This window comes from Micromesistius poutassou (genome assembly GCF_964030765.1).
Source record: "Micromesistius poutassou genome assembly, chromosome: 2".
NCBI classification, from domain to species: domain Eukaryota; kingdom Metazoa; phylum Chordata; class Actinopteri; order Gadiformes; family Gadidae; genus Micromesistius; species Micromesistius poutassou.
In genome coordinates, this window is record NC_140272.1 from 2,857,359 (window position 1) to 2,882,530 (window position 25,172).

At 45.5% G+C, this 25,172-nt stretch overlaps 5 protein-coding genes across 7 annotated transcripts; 2 read left to right on the forward strand and 3 right to left on the reverse strand.

The window, feature by feature from the left end:
* Positions 1–177: 177 nt before the first annotated feature.
* asb14a (ankyrin repeat and SOCS box containing 14a) lies at positions 178–5,865 on the reverse strand. 3 transcript variants are annotated; one of them, XM_084464386.1, is made up of 13 exons: positions 5,733–5,865; positions 5,318–5,450; positions 5,052–5,095; positions 4,830–4,964; positions 4,243–4,401; positions 3,854–4,099; positions 3,433–3,604; positions 3,032–3,137; positions 2,426–2,605; positions 1,993–2,121; positions 1,472–1,600; positions 1,183–1,336; positions 178–707 (listed from the first exon to the last, which is right to left on the reverse strand). In XM_084464386.1, exons 2-13 carry the CDS (start codon positions 5,431–5,433, stop codon positions 535–537), a joined length of 1,743 nt encoding a protein of 580 aa, XP_084320512.1. In that variant the 5' UTR covers positions 5,434–5,450; positions 5,733–5,865; the 3' UTR covers positions 178–534. The 3 variants fall into 3 exon arrangements, with proteins under 3 accessions (XP_084320512.1, XP_084320513.1, XP_084320514.1); XM_084464387.1 differs by having other exon boundaries at positions 580–707; positions 1,178–1,336; XM_084464388.1 differs by lacking the exon at positions 178–707 and having other exon boundaries at positions 1,214–1,336; positions 1,431–1,600.
* A 617-nt stretch (positions 5,866–6,482) lies between these two features.
* Positions 6,483–9,409, forward strand: LOC311338541 (ADP-ribosylation factor 4-like). Its single transcript, XM_084463831.1, has 6 exons — positions 6,483–6,784; positions 7,308–7,388; positions 7,562–7,671; positions 8,097–8,168; positions 8,295–8,417; positions 8,806–9,409. Exons 1-6 carry the CDS (start codon positions 6,718–6,720, stop codon positions 8,890–8,892), a joined length of 540 nt encoding a protein of 179 aa, XP_084319957.1. The 5' UTR covers positions 6,483–6,717; the 3' UTR covers positions 8,893–9,409.
* Positions 9,410–9,549: 140 nt separating this feature from the next.
* pde12 (phosphodiesterase 12) lies at positions 9,550–13,217 on the reverse strand. The gene is made up of 8 exons (XM_084463830.1): positions 12,339–13,217; positions 11,704–12,125; positions 11,379–11,484; positions 11,076–11,220; positions 10,855–10,933; positions 10,620–10,742; positions 10,030–10,235; positions 9,550–9,790 (listed from the first exon to the last, which is right to left on the reverse strand). Exons 1-8 carry the CDS (start codon positions 12,908–12,910, stop codon positions 9,671–9,673), a joined length of 1,773 nt encoding a protein of 590 aa, XP_084319956.1. The 5' UTR covers positions 12,911–13,217; the 3' UTR covers positions 9,550–9,670.
* Positions 13,218–15,021: 1,804 nt separating this feature from the next.
* Positions 15,022–21,830, reverse strand: atp6ap1la (ATPase H+ transporting accessory protein 1 like a; the record flags this gene model as incomplete). Its single annotated transcript, XM_084463934.1, has 8 exons — positions 15,022–15,261; positions 15,584–15,827; positions 16,042–16,092; positions 16,703–16,857; positions 17,402–17,464; positions 17,738–17,811; positions 18,532–18,566; positions 21,748–21,830. The coding sequence occupies 8 exons, from the start codon at positions 21,828–21,830 to the stop codon at positions 15,022–15,024; spliced, it is 945 nt and encodes a 314-aa protein (XP_084320060.1).
* A 1,070-nt stretch (positions 21,831–22,900) lies between these two features.
* rps23 (ribosomal protein S23) lies at positions 22,901–24,754 on the forward strand. Its single transcript, XM_084463933.1, has 4 exons — positions 22,901–22,956; positions 23,467–23,626; positions 23,934–24,054; positions 24,573–24,754. Exons 1-4 carry the CDS (start codon positions 22,953–22,955, stop codon positions 24,717–24,719), a joined length of 432 nt encoding a protein of 143 aa, XP_084320059.1. The 5' UTR covers positions 22,901–22,952; the 3' UTR covers positions 24,720–24,754.
* The last annotated feature ends 418 nt before the right edge of the window (positions 24,755–25,172 follow it).

Sequence of the window (25,172 nt, forward strand, 5' to 3'; positions counted from 1 at the left end):
CAGCAGCCCTACCCACATTACACACAGCCCCCTCGCCTGCTCCTCCTCCCGGGTAACGCAGAAACACTGACCCCAGTCGGACGCTTCTATCACCAACCGATCTCCTTCATAGCCTGTTTGGGTTTATTTTACTGAAGGTATATATTTCACACACACAAATGCATATATTTAAACAGATACGGATAAGGATATATTTACAGGATTCATTCGAGAGCATAATGAATGCTCTAGATCTAGAATGCCAATTTGATAAAAATGTATATAAATAATTACTTTACTTTATATAGGCCTATTGTGCTGTAGGCCCTATATTATTTGATTTAGTATGTAATAAAAACCGAATCTATGGTTCTTAACAGCTAAATTATAATTGTAATGGTTTTATTTATCTCCATTCAACTACATTTGTTATTCTGTTAGGAACTGTTGTTCTGTTGTTCGTATGGAACGAGTTACGAGTTAAGACTTCTGTGACAACATACAGTTCAAGACATAAACAAGGGCATGTCAAGTGTCCACATCTGATGATGTGTATCAGGGTCGGGTTTCCTGCTGGCTGTACAGGTCATGCTCCCTGAACAGGATGTAGTCCTTCAATCGCCGCGGCAACGGCAGGAGGCTGATGAAGACGGGCGCCCGGAGCTTACGGAGGCCCAGGTGGCTGCGGATGGCCAGGCGACAGAGATGCTGCAGGGAGCGGGCGTGCTCTAGAGAGACAGATAGGGACCATAGATATAGTTCATATAGGTTACAACAGGACTTCAATATAGTATGACCTATAATATATTAATATATCAAACAATGTACGAAAGAGGGATGATACAGAGATAATACAACGGATGATGGAGGGATGAGGAAGGGTAAGAGTGAGAGGACGATGAAGGAGGGATGGAGTGAGAGGACGATGAAGGAGGGATGCAGGAGGGTAAAAAAAGTGAGAGCATGCTGATGGAGGCATGAATGAGGGATGGAGTTAGAGGGTGATGATGGGGGATGAAGTAAGAATGGAGTGAGAAGATGATGAGGGATGAAGGTGGGTAGAGTGAGAGCATGATGATGAGGGATGAAGGAGGGATGGAGTGAGAGAAGACGATGGAGGGATAATGTGTACAGAGTGAGAGGAAGAGGGATGGAGTGAGAGGTGGATGAAGGGATGAAGGAGGAGCGGGAGGAGGACCTAACCCTGGATGTGACAGATCTCCGCCCACTGGTCCTGCTCCCTGAGAGCTGATTGGATCTGCGAGCAGAGGGTCACATGGTCTACATAGTCCAAAAGGATCCGGACCACATGACCGGTCAGGTGACGGAGCCAGGAGATGGTCATCACCTCACAGAACTTGAGAGAGAAGGAGAAAGAGACGTTTACACAGAACTAGAGATAGAGAAAGAGACCTTTACGCACAACTAGAGCGAGAGAGAGACCAACTAACAAGCGAACAGTTGACCGACAGCTAACTAGCTGCCCGGTTACCATGGTATCTTTGATGACAGAGTCGCTCCAGCCCTCGTAATCATCAGGAACGTGGGAAGCGTCTCCATAGCGGCAGTCGAAACAGCGTTTCACGTCGTAACCATAGTTACACAGCATCCTTAGTAACACCTGGAGAAAATACAGCCATTGTGAGTTTTTCAGAACAGAACATGAATAATACTTTAAAGATTAACTAAATTAAATACAAATATAATTAAACACTTGAATACTTCTTAAGGTGTCTCTAAAGAAGGTTCTCGACCTCCAAATTAAAAGTCACCGCTGCTAACCCCGTTCAGGGACGTTTTCAAGAACCTGGACTGCAGGACCTGTGGGCTCCGTCCTGGGATCATTCCCTGTCAATGGTCCTCCTGGGGTGTTTTTTCAGGAACCCAGATCCCGAGCAGTCTTACAGGGTCTCATCGGGTCTCTTATTGTGTCTAAGGATCCAAGGAGATCTAAGGATCTCCAAGGGGTCTAACACAGTTTCTAAGGGTCTTCCGGGTCTCTAAGGGTCTTACAGGGTCTTGAAGGGCGTACTGCAGAGCGGAGGGGTAGTGAGTGGTGTTGACTGTTGAGTAGTAGTTGACGTTGGCTCCGGACTGGAGCAGCAGGTGAATCAGCTCAAAGTTACCCAGACGAAGCGCCATCTATAGGAAACACAGTTTTGCAAGATCAGATACAATAACCCTAGGCAAAGAGACAGACAAACAAACTAATCAATCAGCCAAACAGGCAGGCGACAGATACAGTAGACAGACAGACAGACAGACAGACAGACAGACAGACAGACAGACAAGTAGACAGGCAGATCTCAAATTAATTATTGATGCTTCACACTTTTAATAATGTTCACTTAGTCTGTCGGCAGGTTTCGTTGTTATTAACAGGTGTGGCTAGCATGTGAGCAGGAGTCACTAGAATGAGGAGATGTGTTAGTGTTCGCTGCTGTACCTGCAGACAGCTAACCGGGTCCTGATTGGTCCGGGCTCCAGCAGCCAGCAGCATCCTCACTGAGGCCAGGTCGCTGTTGGAGACGGCGTAGGACAGCGCAGACCTCCTCTCGTCGTTATAGTTACGGCGTACACAGTGATGGAGCATGAAGTTAGGGTCAAAGCCTGCGTCAAGCAAGGCCTGGTGGTGATCAGACAGCACGTTGTTAGGGCTGAGTACCATGTTTATCAATACTACAGCCGACTACCGTGTTCACATGGTAACTACGGTAAACATGTTACGGTCAATCTGACCGCCATATCTGCATGGTCACTGCAGTAACCAGGTTATGGTCATATTGACCAGCATGTTTACATTGGCGCAACGGTAACCAGGATAGGGTCATCCTAACTGCTGTGTTTACAATTTGAGTGTAATCACGGTCACAGGTGTAATCACAGGTCAGTTTAAGAAGTGACAGAAAGTATTTTAACATGCAGAGTTTTTTCAAAATGTTTAGCTCGCTGATTAGATATAACATGAAGACGTGTCATCATTAGTCGTTATGGGTCTATAATATGTCAAAATTGTGTGTGTGTGTGTGTGTGTGTGTGTGTGTGTGTGTACCTTGATACAGAGTGTGTGTCCCCCTGCTGCAGCCGCATGCAGAGGACTCATCCCGCTTTCCTCAATACACACCAGAGACGTGCACGGAACCAACAACTCTACAGCCCTGCACACACAAACATAAAGGAGAGCGATGAGACAGTGGATACAGAGACATGTCATCAAGGAGCCGGTAGGGGTTAGACAGAACAGAGACAGGTCATTAAGGAGCAGGTAGGGGTTAGACAGTACAGAGACAGGTCAATGAGGAGCCAGTAGGAGTTAGACAGTACAGAGACAGGTTATAAAGGAACAGGTAGGGGTTGGACAGTGAATACAGAAACAGGTCATTAAGGAGCAGGTAGTGGTTAGAAGCAGATAGTGTTGGACAGGTTTGGAAGGAGTAGGTGGACACGGCCTACTCCAGGTGTCCTCTGTGAGCAGCCCGGTGGAGCGGTAGGTGTCCGGTGAGTTTAGTGACATTAGCATCGGCTCCGTGCGCCAGCAGCTGCCTGATGACGCTAGGCAGCCCGCGCGCACACGCCTCGTACAAGATGGACGCCCCGTCCTTGGCCTGGGAGGATACACTCGCCCCTAGAGCAGAGAGACAGGCCGTCTGTGTTTGTGTGTCTGCACAGTATGTCTACTTGTCAGTGTGCCTGGCTGTCTCACCTGTCTCCAGCAGGGTGCTGACTAGGTTTGTGTACTTCTGCTTGTCTCACATCTCAGCCTGTCTCTCTGACTATCTGTATGTCTGTCTGTGTGTCTACCTGTATATCTGTGTGTGTGTCTGCCTGTCTGTCTGTCTGTCTGTCTGTCTGTGTGCGCGTCTGCCTGTCTCACCTCTCTCCAGGAGGGTGCTGATTAGGTCGGTGTGTCCGGCCAGGGTGGCGAGGGCGAGGGGTGTGAGGTCATAGTTGCTGCGAGGGTCCACCTGACCGCCGACCTCCAGCAGCCGCAGCAGCAGCGGCAGGCTCCCCTGCTGGGCCGCCTCGTGCATGGCCCTCCTCCCGTACATGCCCCTCTGGTTCACACTGCAGCCGCCAGCCAGCAGCACATCCACCAGGTCAGGGCGACCAGAGCGCACGGCTGCAGACAGACAGGCAGAGGGGGAGACAGACATGCAGAAGGGACAGACAGGAGGAGGACAGAAAGGTGCAGTCCAAAATGAATGCGCTTGAAAGCCCGATTGATTGGACGAGTTTTGGTTTGTTCAGCCAATCAGAGTGTACCGAGCTGTAGGGGTGTGTCCTTGTTGTTGTCTGAGGTGTCCGGCCCCGCCCCCTGCCGTAGCAGGTAGCGGACGTTCTCCGTTAGGCCCCGCCCCACCGCCACCATGAGGGCCGTCTGCCCACAAACATTCCGACACTCGAGAGAGCCATTCCCGGACGCTGGATCAGATAAGATTAGATTAGATTAAATTACATTAGATTAGACTAGCGTAGACTAGAATAGAATATTACAGGATAGACTACACTAGCAAATAATATAACAGATTATATTAGACTACATTAGAATAGACTACACTAGAATAGAATATAACAGATTTGATTATTCTAGACTCGATTTGATTAGAGATTAGATTAAATAAGAGTAGAATAGATATTAGAGCTCTAAAGTGTATAAGGCATCTTTATATATGAGCTCTACAGTGTGTAAGGTACCTCTGTATGTGAGCTCTATAGTGTAAGGTACCTCTGTATGTGAGCTCTATAGTGTAAGGTACCTCTGTATGTGAGCTCTATAGTGTAAGGTACCTCTGTATGTGAGCTCTATAGTGTAAGGTACCTCTGTATGTGAGCTCTATAGTGTAAGGTACCTCTGTATGTGAGCTCTAGGATGGTCTTGTTTCTCTGTGCCGCAGCCTCGTGAAGTGGAATCCATCCTATGCTGTCCGTCTCTTTAAACCTGTCTTTCTCTCCAGCACAGAGAGCCGTGAGCAAGCACTCATCACCTAACAGGCAGACAGATAGACAGTCTCAACCCTGATCACTATCAAATCATATCCTAACCATAACCTGAGATAAAACCTCTTCCTCACCTTCTTTGATGGCTCGGAAGATCTCTTTGCTCTCTACAGAACTGCTGCTCCCTCCCAGCCAACCAGAGGCAGGGATTAGGTGAGAGCATATAGTTCATATTGACATATTGTATATGCACACATAACATTGTCCATGATTTCAAAGTAATACTACAACACAACAAAGCAGACGTGGGCAGGACCTCTTGGCTTCCAGACCAAAGGTTCTGGATTTGACTGAGTGACTAAATAGTCAACTAGATGATGGAGGAAAATATCTAGTCCACCTGCTGGTGTCCTTGTCTGGTCCAGGGTTCCTGTCCTGCAGACTCTCCTCCAGGCTGTACTGGGCCTCTAGGTCCTCCAAGTCCACCAGGTGGTTCAGGTCCTCCAGCTGGTCCATCTCCAGCCTGCTACCACCTGCCAGCACCAGGTGGAAGAGAGAAGGACCGGAGAAGGCTTGTGACGCCTGGTGATGTCATCTTCACAGAAAGCCCCACAAAATATGTTGCCACCAGTGGTTCATTTCCCATTATGCAATTTGTAGCTTTCCACTGTAAACCAGTCACACTTCTACTGGTTGTACTCTGCAGTCTCTACTGGTTATTCCGGGAGCTGCCCAGTACAAACACAGTCTCCCAAGGCAAGCACGTGCTAGTGTTAATGAGTCATGCTAACTGCTAGCTAGTGAAGGTTGAGTACCTTGTTGTCCAGTCTGGGAGGGGGGCGGGATCTGCTCGTCTCACGTGTGTGTGTGTGTGTGTGTGTGTGTGTGTGTGTCTGTGTTTATGTTAGTATATTAATGTGTGTAAGTGTTTGTTTTTCAGAAGGCAGCAGCTCCTTGACTACATATATCTTCATGCTATAAATACACACACACACACACACACACACACACACACACACACACACACACACACACACACACACACACACACACACACACACACACACACACACACACGGCCCCTGGTCAAATGACCCAAGGGGTCATTTGAACCGGCCGTTAAAGTGAAAGCACATCTTGCTTTGTGTGTGTATGCATGTGTTTGTGTGTGTGTGTGTGTGTGTGTGTGTGTGTGTGTGTGTGTGTGTGTGTGCGGGTGTGTGATTATATCTTTTACAATATGTGTTCACACTATCATGGATAGACATGACAGTGAGCGTGTACAGTCTGAATATAGCAAACGTCTTTCAACAGCGCCCCCTTAGGAGCAAAGCATGAACTGCTCCTAAAATCAACAGACAACAACTTTATGGCTCCTCGCCTTCCCTTAAAGTAAACAAATAGTACAATGGGACATTACGTACGGCCTTATTCAAGCCGTACGTGTGAATACGTGAGCAATTATGAGTACTATTGAGTTTTTAATGTGCTCCCTTGTCGCTGACCCGGAATAGAAGGCGTGCGTCATGGGGTCATTCTTGAACAATACACATCCATGTCATCACCTCCACCTAGGCGCGTTTGACTTTTCGTTGTTTTCGTGTTGTCTAGTGACATGGAAGATAGAAGTTACCCGACCTATTGTCCTGCCGTACCCTCCCTCCTCCGTATGTATTTAAACCACGGACCCCAGTCCAAGGAGAGACAGCGGAGGCGAATATTTAAGCGAAGGGAGGACCAGAGAAGAGGAATCCTCACACCCCACCTGCGAATAAAGACCACCTGTTCACCCGTCCGAACATGGGAGGCCTCGTTTCACACTTCTTAGCTCGCTTCGTTACCAAGAAACCCGTCAGAATTCTCATGGGTAAGTACATTTTATTATCTCAAAGAAAAGATTGATGACAACAACTTTGTTGTTGTTGTTGTTGTTGTTGTTGTTGTTTGTGTCTCCATTTACGCTAAATCAGTGCAGGCTACAATATGAACGCGTTTTTATTTGTGTATAGGCCTATGTTACCATTATCTCTATTTGGTGGAACTTCTTTGAGTGGATATAAAATAGAAAAATATAGGTAAACTTCATCTCTGAATCGCATGTATTTTAATGTTGCTGGTGTTTAAAATCATATTGCAGTAGACCCCTAATTAACACAAACAACGACGTAAAATACAAAAAAACGTGAAGACAGTTTGTATGTATTTCAGTATTATCTGAAGAGCGTTTTAAAGTTACTGCCCCTTAACCATACAAACAGCGCATCTGTAGTTGCGCTGGTCTTGTTTCCTAGTGGGATGAGTTGAATACTGGTCATGCTTCCTAGTGGACTTGCCTGACGACAGATCTTGTTTCTTAGTGGGTTGAGTTGACTTCTGGTCTTGTTTCCTAGTGGGTCTAGATGCTGCGGGAAAGACTACTGTCCTGTACAAACTGAAGCTGGGAGAGGTGGTCACCACCATCCCTACGATAGGTACATCCATCCATCCACCCCTCTACCCTTCACTCCATCCACCAATCATCCTCCAATCCCTCCATCTACCCATCCAGCCTTCATCCATCCATCTATTCATCTGTTTGACTTATTAGTTTGATTCATGTGTGTAGTGTGATACTGTGTTTGAACGTGTACTGCTTGGTTTTCAGGGTTCAATGTGGAGACGGTGGACTATAAGAACGTTAGTTTCACCGTTTGGGACGTTGGTGGACAGAACATCATCAGAACCCTGTGGAGACATTACTTCACTAACACACAGGTACTGCAGACAGTTTCACACTCACTGAAACTTCTACAAATATACCACTTTCTTCTACTTTCAAAATAATACAATACTACTGCCAAATAATACAACACAAAACACAGGTACTTCCAACACTACTGCTACTAGGAATGCCAATCGATGCCAATGCCAATACTACTGAAACCTTTACAAATACTACTTTCAAAATACTACAACAATACTAGTACTACAACAAATAATACAATACAATACAATACACCGATACTACTCACAGTGCATTACTAGGAATGCCAATACATTACTACTGAAACCTCTACAATTGCCTGGGATCTACTTATTTACATACTACTACTACTACTACTACTACTACTACTACTACACAAACTGTGGTTACGTTTGTTGACACTGTTCCGTCTGTCTGTCTGCCCATCCTCCACCAGGGGCTGATATTTGTGGTGGACAGTAACGACCCAGAGCGGATGAAAGAAGCCGCAACAGAACTGCATCGCATGGTACATTCTATCTTCTGGATCTATTCTTGTTCATGTTAGTTTGCATTATGGTTAAATTAATCAGAACTGGTGAGTCCGATTCCCCTGCAGGACTTGAACGCATCACGGTTGTCTTCTTTCTTCTAGTTGGAGGAGGATGAGCTGAGGGGTGTGGCCGTGCTGGTAATGGCCAATAAACAGGACCTGCCCAGAGCCATGTCTGTCAGTGACGTAACAGAGGCCCTCGCCCTGTCAGGGCTTTCCAACACGGTAGGGGCTGCTGCTCAGGATGGGCTGAAAACATCATTTATGGTTACTGTGCGTGAACTTTGCCAGCGGGCACCAACCAATAAGAACCTAAAGTGACGTCATCATGGCTCATATGTAATTTGTTGCGTGCCTCCGATTTTTTTTTTCCCCCACTGAACTTGCACCAGAAGAATATGTATTTAAACTTTTTATTGATGACAGGCTAGGATATGAAATGGCTGCTACAAGTTATTTAGGCTACTGTGATCCATATCGCAGTTGTAGAAACTACAAACATAAAACACATTTCTGTCTGTGTTTCTACTGGTGATCATTCTATGAATAAAACAGTTTCTATCTGTGTGTCTAGTGGTGAGTTGTTTCAAAATACAGTTTTCTGTGTTTCCAGTGGTCTGTCCAGGGCTGCTGTGCGGTCAGTGGTACTGGGCTGATGGAGGGACTCGACTGGCTCTCGATACAGGTCCAGAAACACTAGATCTCAGGACTGGGAACACCGGCACCTTCTGCACCTTCTACAGACCCCAACTGGTCACCATGATGTCACCGGTTCCGCCTCAATGAGTCCAGAACCTTCTGAGAAGGATCTAGTCACAAAACGTGGGCAAACGAAGGCCAAGTTGGATTGGATTTTTTTGTAAAAGTTGTTTTGCACTCCTTCCACTGTATTTAATTCAAAGCTATGTACTGGTTCATTTACTTACTAGTTGTAAATATTTATATTATTTATTGCTGCCTATGTAAAGCACCATGAATGACCTATACATACAAACTACACTATCAAATATCTAATCATGTAAATAGTCTATTCTGCATCAGATTTAGTGGAAGGTTTCTATTAAATATGGACTGGGACTGGAGTGGAAGTTCATACGCCGTGATCAATAAAGTTTACTCAAAACAAAGCAGGAAGTGTTTGTTACATGCAAGCAGTCTGCTATCGGACACGCCCCAGCACGAGAAAGGAGGCCCTTTCCAAGAGTTATTATGGCAGAGTTTCCCTCGCAATGGATGGGTTCATATTATCTTGGTTAGATTGAGTTATATTAGTCAAGGTTAGAATGGGTTACGTTCGTCTAGGTTAGGTAGTTGGATAAAACACGGGAACCAGTGACTCTTGTTGATGGTTTATTTTCCAGCTCATCACATCACGGCATCATCTCACATAAAATAAATGGTTCTCCTGTTTCAACGCTGTATGCAGTCCTTGCACCACCACACCGTTCACACATGCCGAGTCCCGAGGGGGACGGGGTTCAGGGTCTGAAGCGCAGGTCACAGACCAGGGCGATGTGGTCCGAGGGGTGGGCTACGCTGGGCAGTGCCTGGTGGCTGGTCACCTCCTCGTGGGTGGGCATCGGAATCACCTGATCCACCTGCAGGACAAACTCTGGGATTAGCTGGCGGTAGCTGACTTAGCCTAGCACGTAGCCTGTGACTTAGCCTAGCACGTAGCCGTTCTCTAATGCGTAGTTTCTTACTGAGCCCAGCATGCAGCATCCGTCCTCATTGCTAAAATATCGCTCTTTGGCTGCATTAGCATGTGGCCGCTATCTTAGAGTCGTAGCATGTCGCCTAGGATGATTGTAGAGCAGCATGTAGCTTAACAGCCTACCTCAAGGCTGTCAGGCTGCAGGAAGACGTAGTCGAGGACGCCATGGAAACCCCCTACGTAGTTGGTGTAGGCGGGGTCTCCGCAGGCGCTGAGCAGAGGAGGGAGAGGCGAGCGCAGCTCCATGGGGAGGGCCTCCTCTGGACCACTGGAGACCCAGTCTGGGTGGGAGTCTGGCACCAGACCACCCTGGATCAACTGGCAGACACCTGGGAGGGGGTTGTTTTGTATTGTATTTAGTACTTATAAAATATCTGTTTTAAACTATTTTTTTCTTATGTATGGCTCTTATTTTACCGTTTGTGCTTTGGCAATGTAAATGTACATTTCCATACCAATAAAGCCCCTTACATTTGAATGGGCAGAGAGAGAGATATCATTCATTACGTTGCCTTTCAGAGGGAAACCAGGCGTTCACATGACCACAGGGAGCTTGGTTCAAGATTCAAAATTTGGGCCCTCTTGAATGTTGTCTTTTGGGCAGCTCTTCAGTTAACAGTGAACAAGGATTTCAGTAGGATGAGCTGGTAAAAACATATTTTGGGCGGGATAACCTAGGTTTTGGGTTACCTAGGTGTTCGGGAAGGGGGTACCTGAGTCGGGGGTGGAGTTGAAGTCTCCACAGAAGATGAAGGCGGCTCCAGGTGCTTCCTGTTTGATCACATGACTCAGGTGTTGCAGGGCCACACCCATCTGCACCAGACGGACGTTTCCCCCTGAAGGAACAAAACCAAATGTTCAGATCCACAACATTGCAGGAAATGCAAATCCATTTTTGGTGTGTTAGGGGTTGCCTTCAGGGTGCTAGTAGGTGGGTGGAGGGGTTACCTTTAGGGTGCCAGTACAAATGAGTGTTTCCTACACAGAGCTTATTGGAGGGCTCATTCAGGTTCTCAAACACCGACACCTACAAGAGAGACAGAGCGAGAGAGAGCGAAATGTTATTACCCTCACTTCTGACCAGTTCAAATTGGAGTCACGCAACGTCACCAGCCCATCATTGTGTTCCATTGTGGTGACCCGAGGGGGTAGAGGGTTGCCATGGTTACCTGCAGGGTGGTGGACAGGTGGAGGACCTTGTCCTTGAGGACAGGATTGGCAGAGACCCTCTCCAGCATGTCGCCGTGCAGGGGGTCGGAGGTCAGCGCTTCGCTTATCATGATGTCATGACGACTTAGCAGACGCAGCCGCGACCTGGAAACCCACATCATCATGACCAACCACTATCCAATGAGTAGGCCACGCTAAGACGGCCTCCCCGGTGGACAGTGATGATCATCACTGGATCCACCACGGAGGCCGTGCTGAGACAGCCAATCAGCGGGCGAGGAGTGGTTGTGGGCGGGGCTAACCTGCGGTAGAAGGTGGCCAGCCCCTCGTGTTGGCGTTCCTTGACCCGGAAGGTTCCGTCCAGACCGTACGCGTCCAGCGCCGGAGCCAGGCTTTCTGAAAACACTCCTGGGGGACACACAGCACGATAACGTATATTCAGCTGACCCTTTTGTCCCAAGCGACTAACAATTAGTGCATTCAACCCATGAAATAATATAATAAGAAGAATATAACACATAATAATATAACACGAAAGTGATGGGGTGGATGGGGGTGTATGGTTTGACCCTGTCCTGGTCAGAGGTCATGGTCCACATAGTGTAGTAGTACATCGTAGTACATTACCTGTGTCTACCTCCTGCAGACAGAGCAGGTCTGCCCTGTAGCCCGCCAGCTCCTTCAGCAGCAGGTTGAAGCGGTAGTCCAGCTGGAGGGCGTAGGGGGGGCAGTAGGGGTACAGCACCGTCCGGGACATCTCCGTCTGGGCGTACACGTCCGCCAGGATGTTGTAGGACAGCACCCTCAGCCCCTCCGGCCCCGCCGCCCTGCCCGTGTAGGCGTGCCGGTTGTCACACGTGCACCAGCCGGGCCCTGCCTCCACCGTTGCCACGGAGATCAGCTCCTTAGGGGCTCCGCTGCGCGCCCCGTCCCGAGGGGTAGCGACAACCTTCAGCCTGGAGCCGATGTCCAGGTTAGACGGCACAAAGACACGCCCATTTCCTGCCGGCACCCACTCTGCTTCCTTTGTGGGGGCGTCGCCCTCTGGGCTGGAGATAGTGGATAAGATAGGATGATTGATTGGTCTATAGATCATAGTATCATCACAGTATGATTATCTGTACATAGTACAGATAATCGTATAGTGTATAGTTTAGTATAAAATATAGCACAGTGAAGTGTAGTAGGCCTACAGTTTAGAAAACAGTATAATATAGTTAGTATGATCGTTTAGAATAGATAACTTCGCTCTTTCTGTGTACCTTATGGTAGCTTCGTGTTTGTACCAGGTCAACTCACAGTCCTCCAGCCGGCCGAACTCCACCTCAAGCCGGGGGCAGACGGGGAAGCCGGCCAGCAGACAACCTGGCAGCTGGGCCCGGGTGAAGCTCGGTCCATTCCGCTGCACCTCGTATCTCATCTCTCCAATGTGGAGAGTCGTGCCGTCTTGCCAGGCCTCGCAGTTCTCCGCATCCTCCGACACCGCCTCCCCGTTGAACAGCAGCTTCACCACTACCGGCTCGGCGGAAGTCTGGGGGGCTTTGCTCTTTTTGGACTTCTTGGCTCGACCTCCCTGACCGCCGCCCCTGGCCGCGTTGTTAGCGATCCGGAGCAGGACTTTCCCAAGCTCCTCCGTTTGGTCCCGCAGCATGTGTCGGTGGCTCCCGTCCAGGACGAAGGAGATGGTGAGTTTGGGTTCCCCGGCGACACACCTGACCACAACCCTGTCCTCCATCCTGCTTAGGAACCGATGGCTTTGCAAATTAAAAGTCCTCGTAACAGTTGCCACGCAGCGTGAAAACAATCTCGAGGTCGTTGGGAGATATTTTAACATAAGGAGGACAACAGGACACAATACCTAAAAATGTAATATTAACAGCACGGTCCGGCCGGTTTCTATCTTTATATTCCTGTTTGATGTCAGAACAATAAAACCAGACACAGAGAAACTCAACCTGTCCGAGGTTAAACTCAACTCGCTGATTTCAAAGACAACTTAAAGCCATTTCCCATTAAATCCACATAAAGTGTGTCCACATAGGCAATGTTGTTCACAAAAATGTAATTCGTGTGATGGCAAACGATTTAAAGGTGTGATTGCTTTTATTTCCTTCCATCTTTCTCGCTATCTAGTGTTTCATATGTCACTCTCCCATGCGGAATATTCCTGTGTTGTGATGACGATTCTTCTTCCGGGTGGTAGTGTCAGCAAGAGCAATCCCATCAGCGGCGCCCAGTGGTCAGGAGACCACATTCCAGCCGCAGTTGAACTATAACTACAAAATAGTTGTAATAAATGTAAATAGTTCTAATAAAACCTGTAATTGTACAATGATACTACTAGTATTGTTCTTGTGCATCAACCGTTATGTATGTAAAGCAACTGTTACAAAAAATCTGCATTTGCATGATTATATACATACATATCTATAACAATGCAAAAACGAATAGATTACAAAAACTGTAATAATTCATATTTCAAAATAAATCAACAGAAGATTACAAACTAGTTTGTTTGTTATAAAACACTGTTTATTACAAATGATTAAATGTTATAGTCTATTGCAAAGACACTTAAAGGTTGATGTTGTGGAATTGTTGTTATTGTTATTTGTATTGTCAGGTAACACCTGGCTCAGTAAATAAACAAGCTTTGTGTTTCCAACATTACCGAACTTTCCGTGGCAGACATTTTAAAATGTACAAGCCAAACAACACAGAATTAGAACATAGATTAGTTAAAACCTGTAGTGGTTCAAATCATGAACATCTAAACTCAATCCTCACACAATCCCTTCTTAGGTTTAGTTAATCAATTCAGGACAGTTATGAACATAAACAGTTGATTCCTTAAAAGGGTAACTATGTTTCACATTAGGAGATACTGTCATCATTGCGATTAGCTTCATGTCCATCTGATGACTTCACAGTTAAACACCCCTTCCTCTCCTCCCCTCCACTTCGACTCTCATTTATTAATGCATCTTCAGACACTTCACAAGGCTTCACAGCTGTTACATACGATAAATACATATTTATAAATACATGAATAAATACATAAGATATGAGGTTTGTCATGTCAGGAGGCAGTGGGACGTCTATAAAACCGTGCTGTATGCCGGGATCCACATAATATTAACTGCATGTTTCAGTTTCCTCACTAAACCGTGTGTTGTGCTTTGATCAGTAGTAAGGTTCTGAGATGGCACGTTGTCCATCTTCCGCTCGAAGCTCAAGTTCTTGATGATTCAAGAAGTTCAGAACCGTTCCAAACACCAACCCTACCCTCATTCTGTAGTCCTGAGAGGTAGTAACATCACGTTATAGTCCTTGTATGTTTAACGTGATGCAGACTGGAATCCTCATGTGATTGGCCAATGGCTGACTATACTTGGCCTACAGGCAGCTGGAGCACCAATAATGTTGCAGTGGGGGGGGTGAGACATAAAAACACATAAAACACACAGAGGCGGACCCAGCGCGGTCTACACATGATGAGCATCCAGCAGAGTGGTGGACACTAGGTTATATATATATATATATATATATATATATATATATATAGGCAGCCAATCGCCATGAGTTTAGTGCTTCTAACTCCAAAAACATAGGTTTTAGGTTTAGAAATCCGGAAAGCCATGAGCATTTTGATTCAGTTGGTTTTAGAACGTCAAACAAAGCTGATGGAACTGGTGAACCATCCGCAACGCTGGCAACGCAGACACTGAAAGCTCATCATGTGTTGACCACTCAATTGTTCCGTGACCCTCAATCCCTGCCGACCTGCTCCTTCGCGATACTACTGAAGGGTCCGCCCTGTGTAGAGTTGGACAGGTCGATCATCCATTATCCTTCATCCATCCATCATCCATCCATCCATCATCCACTATCCAGAGGAGGAGAGCCAGGCCGGAGGACCAGAGGAGAACCAGGGAACCTGGGCTCTTACGGGCTGTTCTTGTCGGCTGAAACGGTGTCGGACTCAGGTGCGCGGGGGAAGTAAACGGTGGTCTTGTGGTCGTAGTCGTCGACGTGCCGGAGGTGCACCACCATGTGGAGGGCGTAGGCCAGCACCAGGAGGAGGATGAGGGAGGAGATCAGTCCCATCAGCACGGCCGGGGTCAGGAAGGTGGCGCAGTCGGCCGGAGACGAGAACTTCCCCGAAAACACGTTGAAGGCCTGGAGCTGCCGGGGAAACCAGATGTTAGTCGGAGATACCAGGGGAACCACATGTTAATAAAGCTGCAGATACCAGGGGAACCAGATGCTAAAACAGAACTAAATAGAGACAGGTAGTTAGTCAGACAGGTAGTCAGAGAGAGACAGGTAGAGAGACAGACAGGTAGCAACCGACAGGTAGCGACCGACAGGTAGCGACCGACAGGTAGCGACCGACAGGTAGCGACTGACAGGTAGTGACCAACAGGTAGCGACAGACAGGTGATTAGACAGACATGTAGAGTCGGACAGGTAGAGAGACAGACAGGTAGAGAGGCAGTCCAGGTACCTGGAAGTCTGTGAAGGTGAGGCTCCAGAGGCGCGCGGGGTCGCTGTGACCGCTGGCCACCAGCAGGGGGCTGTACCGGGGCAGGTTGCTGACGTGCTGACAGTGGTAGGACGAGGTGGCCGGGGCGTACACCTCTGTGACGTTGAAGCGTGCCTCCTCGCTCCAGTTGTAGTGCAGGGAGACACGGTCCAGGGAGAACCAGCTCTGACCGGCAGACTCATAGAATTTACTGGACATCTGGAGCCTGGGAGGGGGGGGAGGGGTGAGATTAACGCAAGCCTGGGGCAGCCATGGGCCCCATTCCCCTATAGGGTCATCAGGGCTAAATGAGACTCATTACCGTTTATTCATACCTCAGTTTGACAGTATAAAGTTATTTTTCTCCTTTGTGTAACTCTTTAACTGCTTTGTCAATATAAATATTTATTTTCCTCAATATAGATAGATAGATATTTAACCTTATTGACAGAGCTCTCAAATCTTCAACATCTCCAAACTTCAGGACCAGTCTGAGAGAGAGAGAGAGAGAGAGAGAGAGAGATTAAGGATTAATATGTAACATGTTTAGATGTGTGATGGGACTGACCGGGCCTAGTCCTATAGGTTTATCTGTGTGATTCGACTGACTGGCTGTGGTTCTATAGGTTTATCTGTGTGATTCGACTGACTGGCTGTGGTTCTATAGGTTTAGCTGTGTGATTAGACTGACTGGCTGTGGTTCTACAGGTTTAGCTTTGTGATTCGACTGACTGGCTGTGGATCTACAGGTTTAGCTGTGTGATTCGACTGAGTGGCTGTGGTTCTACAGGTTTAGCTGTGTGATTCGAATGACTGGCTGTGGTTCTACAGGTTTAGCTGTGTGATTCGACTGACTGGCTGTGGTTCTATAGGTTTATCTGTGTGATTCGAATGACTGGCTGTGGTTCCATAGGTTTAGCTGTGTGATTCGACTGACTGGCTGTGGTTCCATAGGTTTAGCTGTGTGATTCGACTGACTGGCTGTGGTTCTACAGGTTTAGCTTTGTGATTCGACTGACTGGCTGTGGTTCCATAGGTTTAGCTGTGTGATTCGACTGACTGGCTGTGGATCTACAGGTTTAGCTGTGTGATTCGACTGACTGGGCCTTGTCCTTGTAGCAGACGGAGCCCCTGGTGTCCACGGGGTGGTCCGGGGAGAAGGCGCGCTGGGTCAGGTCCACCAAGCTGTTGTTCTGGTAGCGCAGAGCGATCCTCCGAGCCCGGAACAGAATACACGGCTTGCCATCACCCATCACCTGATGAAGCAGGTAACAACTTAGGTCAACTTAACCATCTCTAACCTATTACCTTAACAAACCATCTCTAACCTCATACGTAAACTCAACCATCTCTAACCTAATAACTTAACAAACCGTCTCTTACCTACTACGTAAACTTAACCATCTCTAACCTAATATGTAAACTTAACCATCTCTAACTTAATACCTTAACCAACCATCTCTAACCTAATACGTAAACGTAACCATCTCTAACCTAATACGCAAACGTAACATTCTCTTTCCTAATATGTAAACTTAACCATCTCTAACCTAAAACGTAAATGTAACCATCTCTTACCTAATATCTTAACGAACCATCTCTAACCTTATAGCTCAACCTAACCATCTCTAACCTAATATCTAAGCAGACTATTTAAACTAATACCTCAATCTAACCATATTTAACCTATTAACACATTAAACTCTGGTAAATATCTTACCTATTACCAGAGTTTAATGTAAACTACGCTACTCATCATAGCACTAGTGTGGAGATGCGAGGGGTGCAGAACTACTCCACCTTGAGGGGAGGGAAGGGAACTGCAGCTCCGGGCGTCTGCAATAACCTCCGGGATGACCCTGTCTGCAGACATACACAGTCAGTACTACTGCAGTACTAATACTACTAATACATACCAGTACAGACTATATCAATATTCTGAATCCAAATATTTCAGAATATATTGTATATGTATATGTAACATATATTACAAGTAACATAATATTCTGAACATTTTCTATAAAAAAAACATCATTGTCATGTTGTGTTATGTTAGTGGTGATGTCGTGTTAGAGGGATGGGGGATGGAGTTTGAGAGAAGGATGAGCTATTGATTAGATTCTGAGTGATGCTTACCTGCAGTAAACTTCTTAGGGTGTGGCCGGTAGGTACATGCCCCTCCCCCCTTCTCACCCCCACAGATTCCGACCCTGAGAGAGATAGAGAGCGAGGGAGAGAGAGAGCGAGAGAGCGAGAGAGAGAGAGAGAGAGAGAGAGAGAGAGAGAGAGAGAGAGAGAGAGAGAGAGAGACACACACACACACACACACACACACACAGACAGATAGAGACACACACAGAGCATGAGAGGGCAGGAGAGAGACACAGAGGGACAGAGAGAGAGAGGGAGGATTAGATTTAATCTCTAATCAATAGAATGGAGACACTTCACCTGTCAATCCTCTCATCTCACACAGAACAGTGTCCTTCAACACATCTAGTAAAGAGCAGAATATATTCAACATTCAAAGAGTTTCATCAGCATAGGAAACGTACAATTACCTTGTCAAAGCACAGAAAGTATAATCAAATTTAAAAAAAAGTATCACAAATTAAAATATGTGTATATATAGATCTAAGATACATAGATGGATAGAATATATATAAAATGCATAACAGAAATACTGCATTACAACCAAATCCCGATAAATAAACCCAACAACCTACATTGGTAAAAGAAGAGAAACAGGAATTCAGGGCGCTTCCTGATAAGCCTACCCAATCACAGAGCCTGTGATTATGGTGACGTAGATGAAGTGTCAAAAGCTCACTCAGGGGGAGCAGCAGCCAGATGGAGTGGCCTCCCGCCTCCACACATATCAGAATGTCATTGGTTATCCAATATGTTATTATAGAGTGATGGATAGTTACCATTTATCCCGGATTTCAGGAATGATGGAACAGCCCTTCAGAGAGAGAGAACAAAGAAAGGTTGAATTATGAAATAATGCAATGTTGTATAGGTGTGTGTGTGTGTGTGTGTGTGTGTGTGTGTGTGTGTGTGTGTGTGTGTGTGTGTGTGTGTTAGATTATGTCATCAGGTGAAAACTGGCAATAAGTACCAATACCATTGAAACATATTCACCAAGTAGTATAGAATACTGTCAGACAGGCAGACACAGCCAGACAGGCAGACAGACGGACAGAAAAGCTTTTAATTACAAATATCCACAAATACCCACTACAGAGGAGGCCAGACTTTGTTTGTTGTGTAAGATGGATACAAGTGTTTTAGTATTTCTGTCCTGTAAAATGTATTTTATTTACTGTATGTTTATTTACTATGGATGGATAACTATGAAAATCTTGAGTAAGGTTTTGGGAAGGGAACTTTTTTGTAGCAGATTTTATTTGCCAAACTGGGGAGAGGTGGCAGAATATTTTTGTTTTAAACAGAGCTGTAAAATAACCTGTAATTTTATGATGAAATTAAATGTAATGAGATATCTGACAAAAGTAACAGTACATTTGGAGTCTTGTAAACCTTTGAGGGTTGGGCACTTTATGTGCATGACACAAACAAAAATAAATAAGATTAAATTAAAATATCCCAGTAGAAAGGCAGGCTCTGATCTACACAAGGAATACAAACCCTAACCCTTGTTAGTGTCTTGCTCTACCTACAGAGCTATACAGGGAATATAACCCCTAACCATGCAGTGTTAGGGCCTTGCTCTACCTACTGACCTACACAGGGAATACAATCCCTAACCCTTGCCGTGTCAGTGCCTTAATTGCTCTACCTACTGCATTTCACAGGGGATGGAACCCCTAACCCGGCTGTGGGTATGCCTTGCTCTACCTACTGAGCTACACAGGGAAAAGAACCAACAATGCAGTGCTGGGTGGACAGCGGTTACACTAGTACACAGAAGTAGACAGTCGTGTGAGTGTTGCTACACATGATGGACGAGCTGTCAGAAGGAGAGCAGAGTTGGTTGGGACAGGATGGTTGATTTAGTGTGTTGGGAGCCTAATCTGCCCTAGATGTGGGCTGGAGCGCGGCGAGCGCGAGCAGCCTGGGTCAGCCCCTGCTTAGACCTCGGCTCCAATACGCCACCAATTAGTCCCTTCTTCTGAAGTCTGCGCCAATCAGAGTCACACTGCAGCTACAGAAGCCCATAGGGTCAAACTGACTCAACCAACCGTGGAGAGAGGAGGAGACCTCACGTGTTGAGATGTTCCCGTGTGTCTGGTCTGCAGTCACCATGACAGGATTATGGTGATAGTGTGAGACTGCAGGTAATCTGTCACATGTCATGAGAGATCTCAGATCACGTGACCAAACAGGGTCACCTGTGTCATCTCCTCTTCCCCCTCCCACACCTGGATCAACCCCCCCCCCCCCCCCCCCCCCCACACACACACACTCGCTCCTCCAGGGAGCATCATAGAAATTAACCATGTACAAACTCCAGAGTACAAGACAGAACCCAGACCCAACCTGATCCTCAGGTGTAAGCTTGGTGATAACGATTAACAAACAGGATTTCCAGAGTTTAACTGATTTATCCAATAAAGTGTATCCAATGAATACAGATCAAATGAGGTAATCCTCAAGAGTTGATCTCCTAAACTCTTTGATCCCATGGAAAAGATATTGTGAGATCACCTCAAACAACAAGATGTCACCCAGCCAGTCGTTCACTTCCAGCCTGACCCAGATCCACCAGTAGACTAACCTGCCTGATTGTAGAGCTACCTATGAGAGCAGACTTACCTACCTGAGTATGCAAACCTATCTATACTCACCTACCTGTAGAGTATACTAACTCTACTACTAACCCTACCTGTAGAGAAAACATACATCTGTATAGCAGACTAACCTATCTGTATAGCAGAGTAGACTAACATACCTAGAGTAAACTAACTCTATACCTGTACAGACTAACCTATCTATAGAGATACTAACCTCCCTGTTAGAGGAGGAGACTCACCTAATACCTTCCTGTAGAGCAGCCTAACCTATCTAGGGTCAACTAACCGTATACCTGTAGACTACCTAGAGTATACTCTCCATTTACCTTTAGACTAACCTACCTGTATAGATACTAACCAAATACCTGTAGATTAACCTACCTCTAGAGAATACTAACCAAATACCTGTAGACTTACAAGTTACCAGACCCGTATTTTATCAGATCAATCTAGATATTCAGAATATAACATGCTGCAGGGACAACAGATCTCTAGACAAACAGAGAGTAATGCGACAGTATTAACATAGTTAATGTTATATATATTATGTGGTACTACTACAGTAGTACCACAGTACTACCACAGTTCTACCGTACTACAGTTAGTACTGGGGTTCCATGTTAGTACTGTGGAACTATGTTTGTGGTACCGTTGTAGTCTAATAGTAAACAATACTAACATAGAATTACATTACTTACACAGTACCACAGTACTCACACAGTACCACTAATCCAGTCCTAACATAGAACCAGACACCACTAATAGATATTAGAAATTGTATATTTCCAATCCTGTCCTCTGTATAATCTGATCAGTAACATGCGGTTTAGACACAATAGAGATCATCACACACACACACACACACACACACACACTCTCTCTCTCTCTCTCTCTCTCTCTCATCCTGTTCTATAATCCGTCCTTGGTCTCTGTTCGCAGTCGACCCTTTTCCGCGCGCCATCTCTCTCTTTCTCTCATTCTCTCTCTCTCTCTCTCTCTCTCTCTCTCTCTCTCTCTCTCTCTCTCTTTCATTCTCTCTCTCTCTCTCTTTCATTGTGTGTCTCTCTCTCTCTCTCTCTCTCTCTCTTTCATTGTGTGTGTGTGTGTGTCTCTCTCTCTCTCTCTCTCTCTCTCTTTCATTCTCTCTCTCTCTCTCTTTCATTGTGTGTGTCTCTCTCTCTCTCTCTCTCTCTTTCATTGTGTGTGTGTGTGTGTGTGTGTGTGTGTGTGTGTGTGTGTGTGTGTGTGTGTGTGTGTGTGTGTGTGTGTGTGTGTGTGTGTCTCTCTCTCTCTCTCTCTCTCTCTCTCTCTCTCTCTCTCTCTCTCTCTCTCTCTCTCTCTCTCTCTCTCTCATATCATTCATTCTCTCATGGTCTTTGTCTCCCTCACCTGTCTCCCTCGGCGGGCTCGTGGCAGGTAGCTGGCTGGGGATACAGGGACAGAAGAGCCCACAGATAAGCGCGAGCTAACATCCCGACGTGCTGTAGTAACAATACCGAAACACTGCGAATTCCTTCTCTCTCTCTCTTTCTCTCTCTCTGACACAGTCTCTCCTCCCCTCTTTCTCTCTATCTTGCTCTGTCTGCCAGCTGAGGCTCTCTACATCTTAATCTGATTTGATGACAGCTCGGGTCTCCAAACTCATGAGTGATGCTGCACGAAGCCAATCAGAACGCGGTAACAGAGGCAGTGGGCGGCAATCTTACTGTTGCCACGCCCGTTGATTTACGCGCACTGATCACACGCGCGAACTCAAGTACGCACGCATTGTGCATCAACAATATTAGTAACACGAGGTATTGCTTGTTTGACCCTTTCTTTATTGATCAAGGTGTATCAATGACGATTTAATTCATCGTATTCAATCGTTGTATTAAAAAACCCTCTGTCCCATCTCTGTCCTTCGACAAGTTGTAATAATGTAGAATATACTGGACTAAAGTAAACATCATATAATATTATGTATGAAGTGTATTGAAAGTCAATCTTGATTAACAGATCGTTATCTAACAAGGATTAAAGAATGGTAAATAAATTATCTCTACATTTTAATATTATTTAAAAAAAAACGTTTATTTTATGAAAGCTAAATTGTGTTATTTTTTTCAACATCTATTATCAAGTGAATGAATGAATGCATACACTTACCGACATATATCCATACATACATACATACATACATACATACATACATACATACATACATACATACATACATAAGCGCCTACATATACCCATAACGGGTCAATACTTATCCATCCATATCCAGTACATTTCCAACATAAGATGGATAATATCCTAAATAATGATGATAACCATAATGGGAATAACGATGGTCATCATCACCATTTATCAACATTCTCATAGAGTGATACTCCTTAATGTCTGTAATTATCTAGTGTCATGTCTTTGAACCCTTTTTTTAAATTTGAAGACATTCATGGAATAACGTAAAAAGCGTTTCATTGCCGAACATTTCAACAAAGTATTTTAACCAGGCGCTAGCAGGCCACCTTCCTCTGGGTCCTCGGAATATTCTTAGCCGCGGTGCATCTTGGGTCCTTCCTTTCCAGTCCCGTCTCTGATCTGCAAACATGGGTATGAAACGTATTCCTCTAATAACTCATCCAAAACACTTTAATATTCTTATTATAACCCTCGACGTAATATTCAATTGTCTGTTAAACGTGTTTGGACTTGATCCAACCGAGGAAGTATTGTTTAAAGGGCTTAATAAACGTTTTTATTGTGGATGGCTCCAGCAACGTGGGGCGGCCATAAAATGCCGATAGCCGTATCATGTTAGCATAGCGCTAACACTCGCCGTTCATTAAAAGCAACGTTCTTTTGGCTGTTCCTATAATTTAGACCATACACCGTAGTAAACACGTCTTTAATGTCTCTGTACACCAAATTGCAAGTTGATGTGGTGTTAATTGCCGTTGTCAGTTAGATTAGACTCATCGATAGGGCTACTAGTTCGGTTATCCACACTGTGCAATACCATCTTGCCTCTTTTATTCCCAGTTTATTACATCACCTTCATTAATTTCACCATAGCCAATGGTCCCTGAATTTTTTAATGACTGAAATGTGTGTGTGTTCCAGGAAAGTGTCGCGGTCTGCGTACAGCCAGGAAGCTGCGGAACCACCGCAGGGAGCAGAAGTGGCACGACAAGCAGTACAAAAAGGCTCACCTGGGCACCGCGCTCAAGGCCAACCCCTTCGGAGGAGCTTCCCATGCTAAGGGCATCGTCCTCGAGAAAGTGTATGTGTACTTTCCGGTCTTGTTAATTAACTGAAACCGTCCCTAAAATCATAACTTTGAGAATCGCTTACATCTCTTGTTAACGAACAAGCATCCTTATGTGGTGTTGTCACTCCTGTGTTCTGAAAATGTTGGGTGTTTAAAATGCCCCCGACAACAACCTGTCAATTATTACAATTAACTCAAAACAAGGCATTGAGAGAAGCTACAGGCATTTAAAGTCGAAGTTTAAGAATAGGACAGTAATGGGAGTGCCCCTGGTTGTTATGGTGACTAAGGTTAATTATGTTTTTGTTTCTCTTCCAAGTGGTGTGGAGGCCAAGCAGCCTAACTCTGCCATCAGGAAGTGTGTGAGGGTGCAGCTCATCAAGAACGGAAAGAAGATCACTGCCTTCGTCCCTAATGACGGTTGTCTGAACTTCATTGAGGTGACTATGGTCTCATTTAATAAATCCACTGCAGAATGTTTTCTTGGAAACTCAGGCTTGTGAAGCTGCAGTTCAGTCCAAACTGTTTAAAATTATTTGCATTTAAAGTCAGTGTTTGATCCTCTTGGTTTGCAGATTTCAGTCATTTCTGAAGTTGATGCATAATGACTGCATTATCTTTTGCAGAAAATGATAAAATTGGAAAACATTTTCCTGGCTGCTTTTCTGAAAAAGCCATTGAATCTTGGCTCTGATAAGGTTTTACATTCTAGATTTGAGACTAGATTGCTTGGTGGACTGTGGGAATAACACTATTTGGAGAACTAATATGGAATGGTTGAACTATACTTGTAAGGAGAGACTATGCTCCATATTTATTACATAAAGATGGTAGACTCTTGTCTACTAGAATGTTGATTTGGTTTACTTCCCATGTGGAAGGTTCTGCTCAACCAGTTCTACCTGGTGTTCTTTGTATTCATGTTGAACTTGTGACACCCCCCCCCCCCCCCCCGCAGGAGAACGACGAGGTCCTGGTGGCCGGGTTCGGTCGTAAGGGCCACGCCGTGGGAGATATCCCCGGTGTCCGCTTCAAGGTGGTGAAGGTGGCCAACGTCTCCCTGCTGGCTCTCTACAAGGGCAAGAAGGAGAGGCCTAGGTCTTAGACTGCTCCTCGCTCAATAAATGCTTTTTCAGTCCACTCCTTGTCAGTCTCTTGTTCCTGCGTGACTCCACTTCTGTCATAATGTTTATTAACTCAAAACTAAATGCACTGGTACAGTGTACTGTTAGGACTGACTGATAAGATGGTATGGCATGGACAACCAAGTATATACACTGGTACTGTGCAACCCTGATGTATTGTTATTCACTGAATACAAGGTTCAACATTTGCCATATACAAGAATGGTATTGAATTAATCCCTGACAGGAAATATTAGATATATTGGACCTCATCTAAACTAAGTGGCCAGTTCTAATCCAACATTTTGTAGATGTCTGACGGGGAACCCAAGCTTCCTTGAATAAACAGAATTCCAGTCATGTAAATATAGGATACCCTAAAAAGCTGGAACATGTATTGGAAATTTGAAGTTATGCTGCTGAACGCCTCAATT

What these genes read in the sequence shown, in the direction of transcription:
- rps23 (XM_084463933.1), top strand. An exon ending in GGCATCGTCCTCGAGAAAGT is followed by an intron (nt 23,627 to 23,933) that starts GTATGTGTACTT and finishes TTCTCTTCCAAG; the next exon opens with TGGTGTGGAGGCCAAGCAGC. An exon ending in GTTGTCTGAACTTCATTGAG is followed by an intron (nt 24,055 to 24,572) that starts GTGACTATGGTC and finishes CCCCCCCCGCAG; the next exon opens with GAGAACGACGAGGTCCTGGT.
- LOC311338541 (XM_084463831.1), top strand. Translation starts at nt 6,718, where the DNA reads ATGGGAGGCCTCGTTTCACACTTCTTAGCTCGCTTCGTTACCAAGAAA. An exon ending in ACCCGTCAGAATTCTCATGG is followed by an intron (nt 6,785 to 7,307) that starts GTAAGTACATTT and finishes CTTGTTTCCTAG; the next exon opens with TGGGTCTAGATGCTGCGGGA. An exon ending in TGTCAGGGCTTTCCAACACG is followed by an intron (nt 8,418 to 8,805) that starts GTAGGGGCTGCT and finishes CTGTGTTTCCAG; the next exon opens with TGGTCTGTCCAGGGCTGCTG.
- pde12 (XM_084463830.1), bottom strand. Translation starts at nt 12,910, where the DNA reads ATGTTAAAATATCTCCCAACGACCTCGAGATTGTTTTCACGCTGCGTG. An exon ending in CTGGCCACCTTCTACCGCAG is followed by an intron (nt 11,221 to 11,378) that starts GTTAGCCCCGCC and finishes GTGGGTTTCCAG; the next exon opens with GTCGCGGCTGCGTCTGCTAA. An exon ending in CAACTCCACCCCCGACTCAG is followed by an intron (nt 10,236 to 10,619) that starts GTACCCCCTTCC and finishes ACCCCCTCCCAG; the next exon opens with GTGTCTGCCAGTTGATCCAG.
- asb14a (XM_084464386.1), bottom strand. Translation starts at nt 5,433, where the DNA reads ATGGACCAGCTGGAGGACCTGAACCACCTGGTGGACTTGGAGGACCTA. An exon ending in GCTCACAGAGGACACCTGGA is followed by an intron (nt 3,138 to 3,432) that starts GTAGGCCGTGTC and finishes TTGTGTGTGCAG; the next exon opens with GGCTGTAGAGTTGTTGGTTC. An exon ending in AGTACGCCCTTCAAGACCCT is followed by an intron (nt 1,601 to 1,992) that starts GTAAGACCCTTA and finishes TATTTTCTCCAG; the next exon opens with GTGTTACTAAGGATGCTGTG.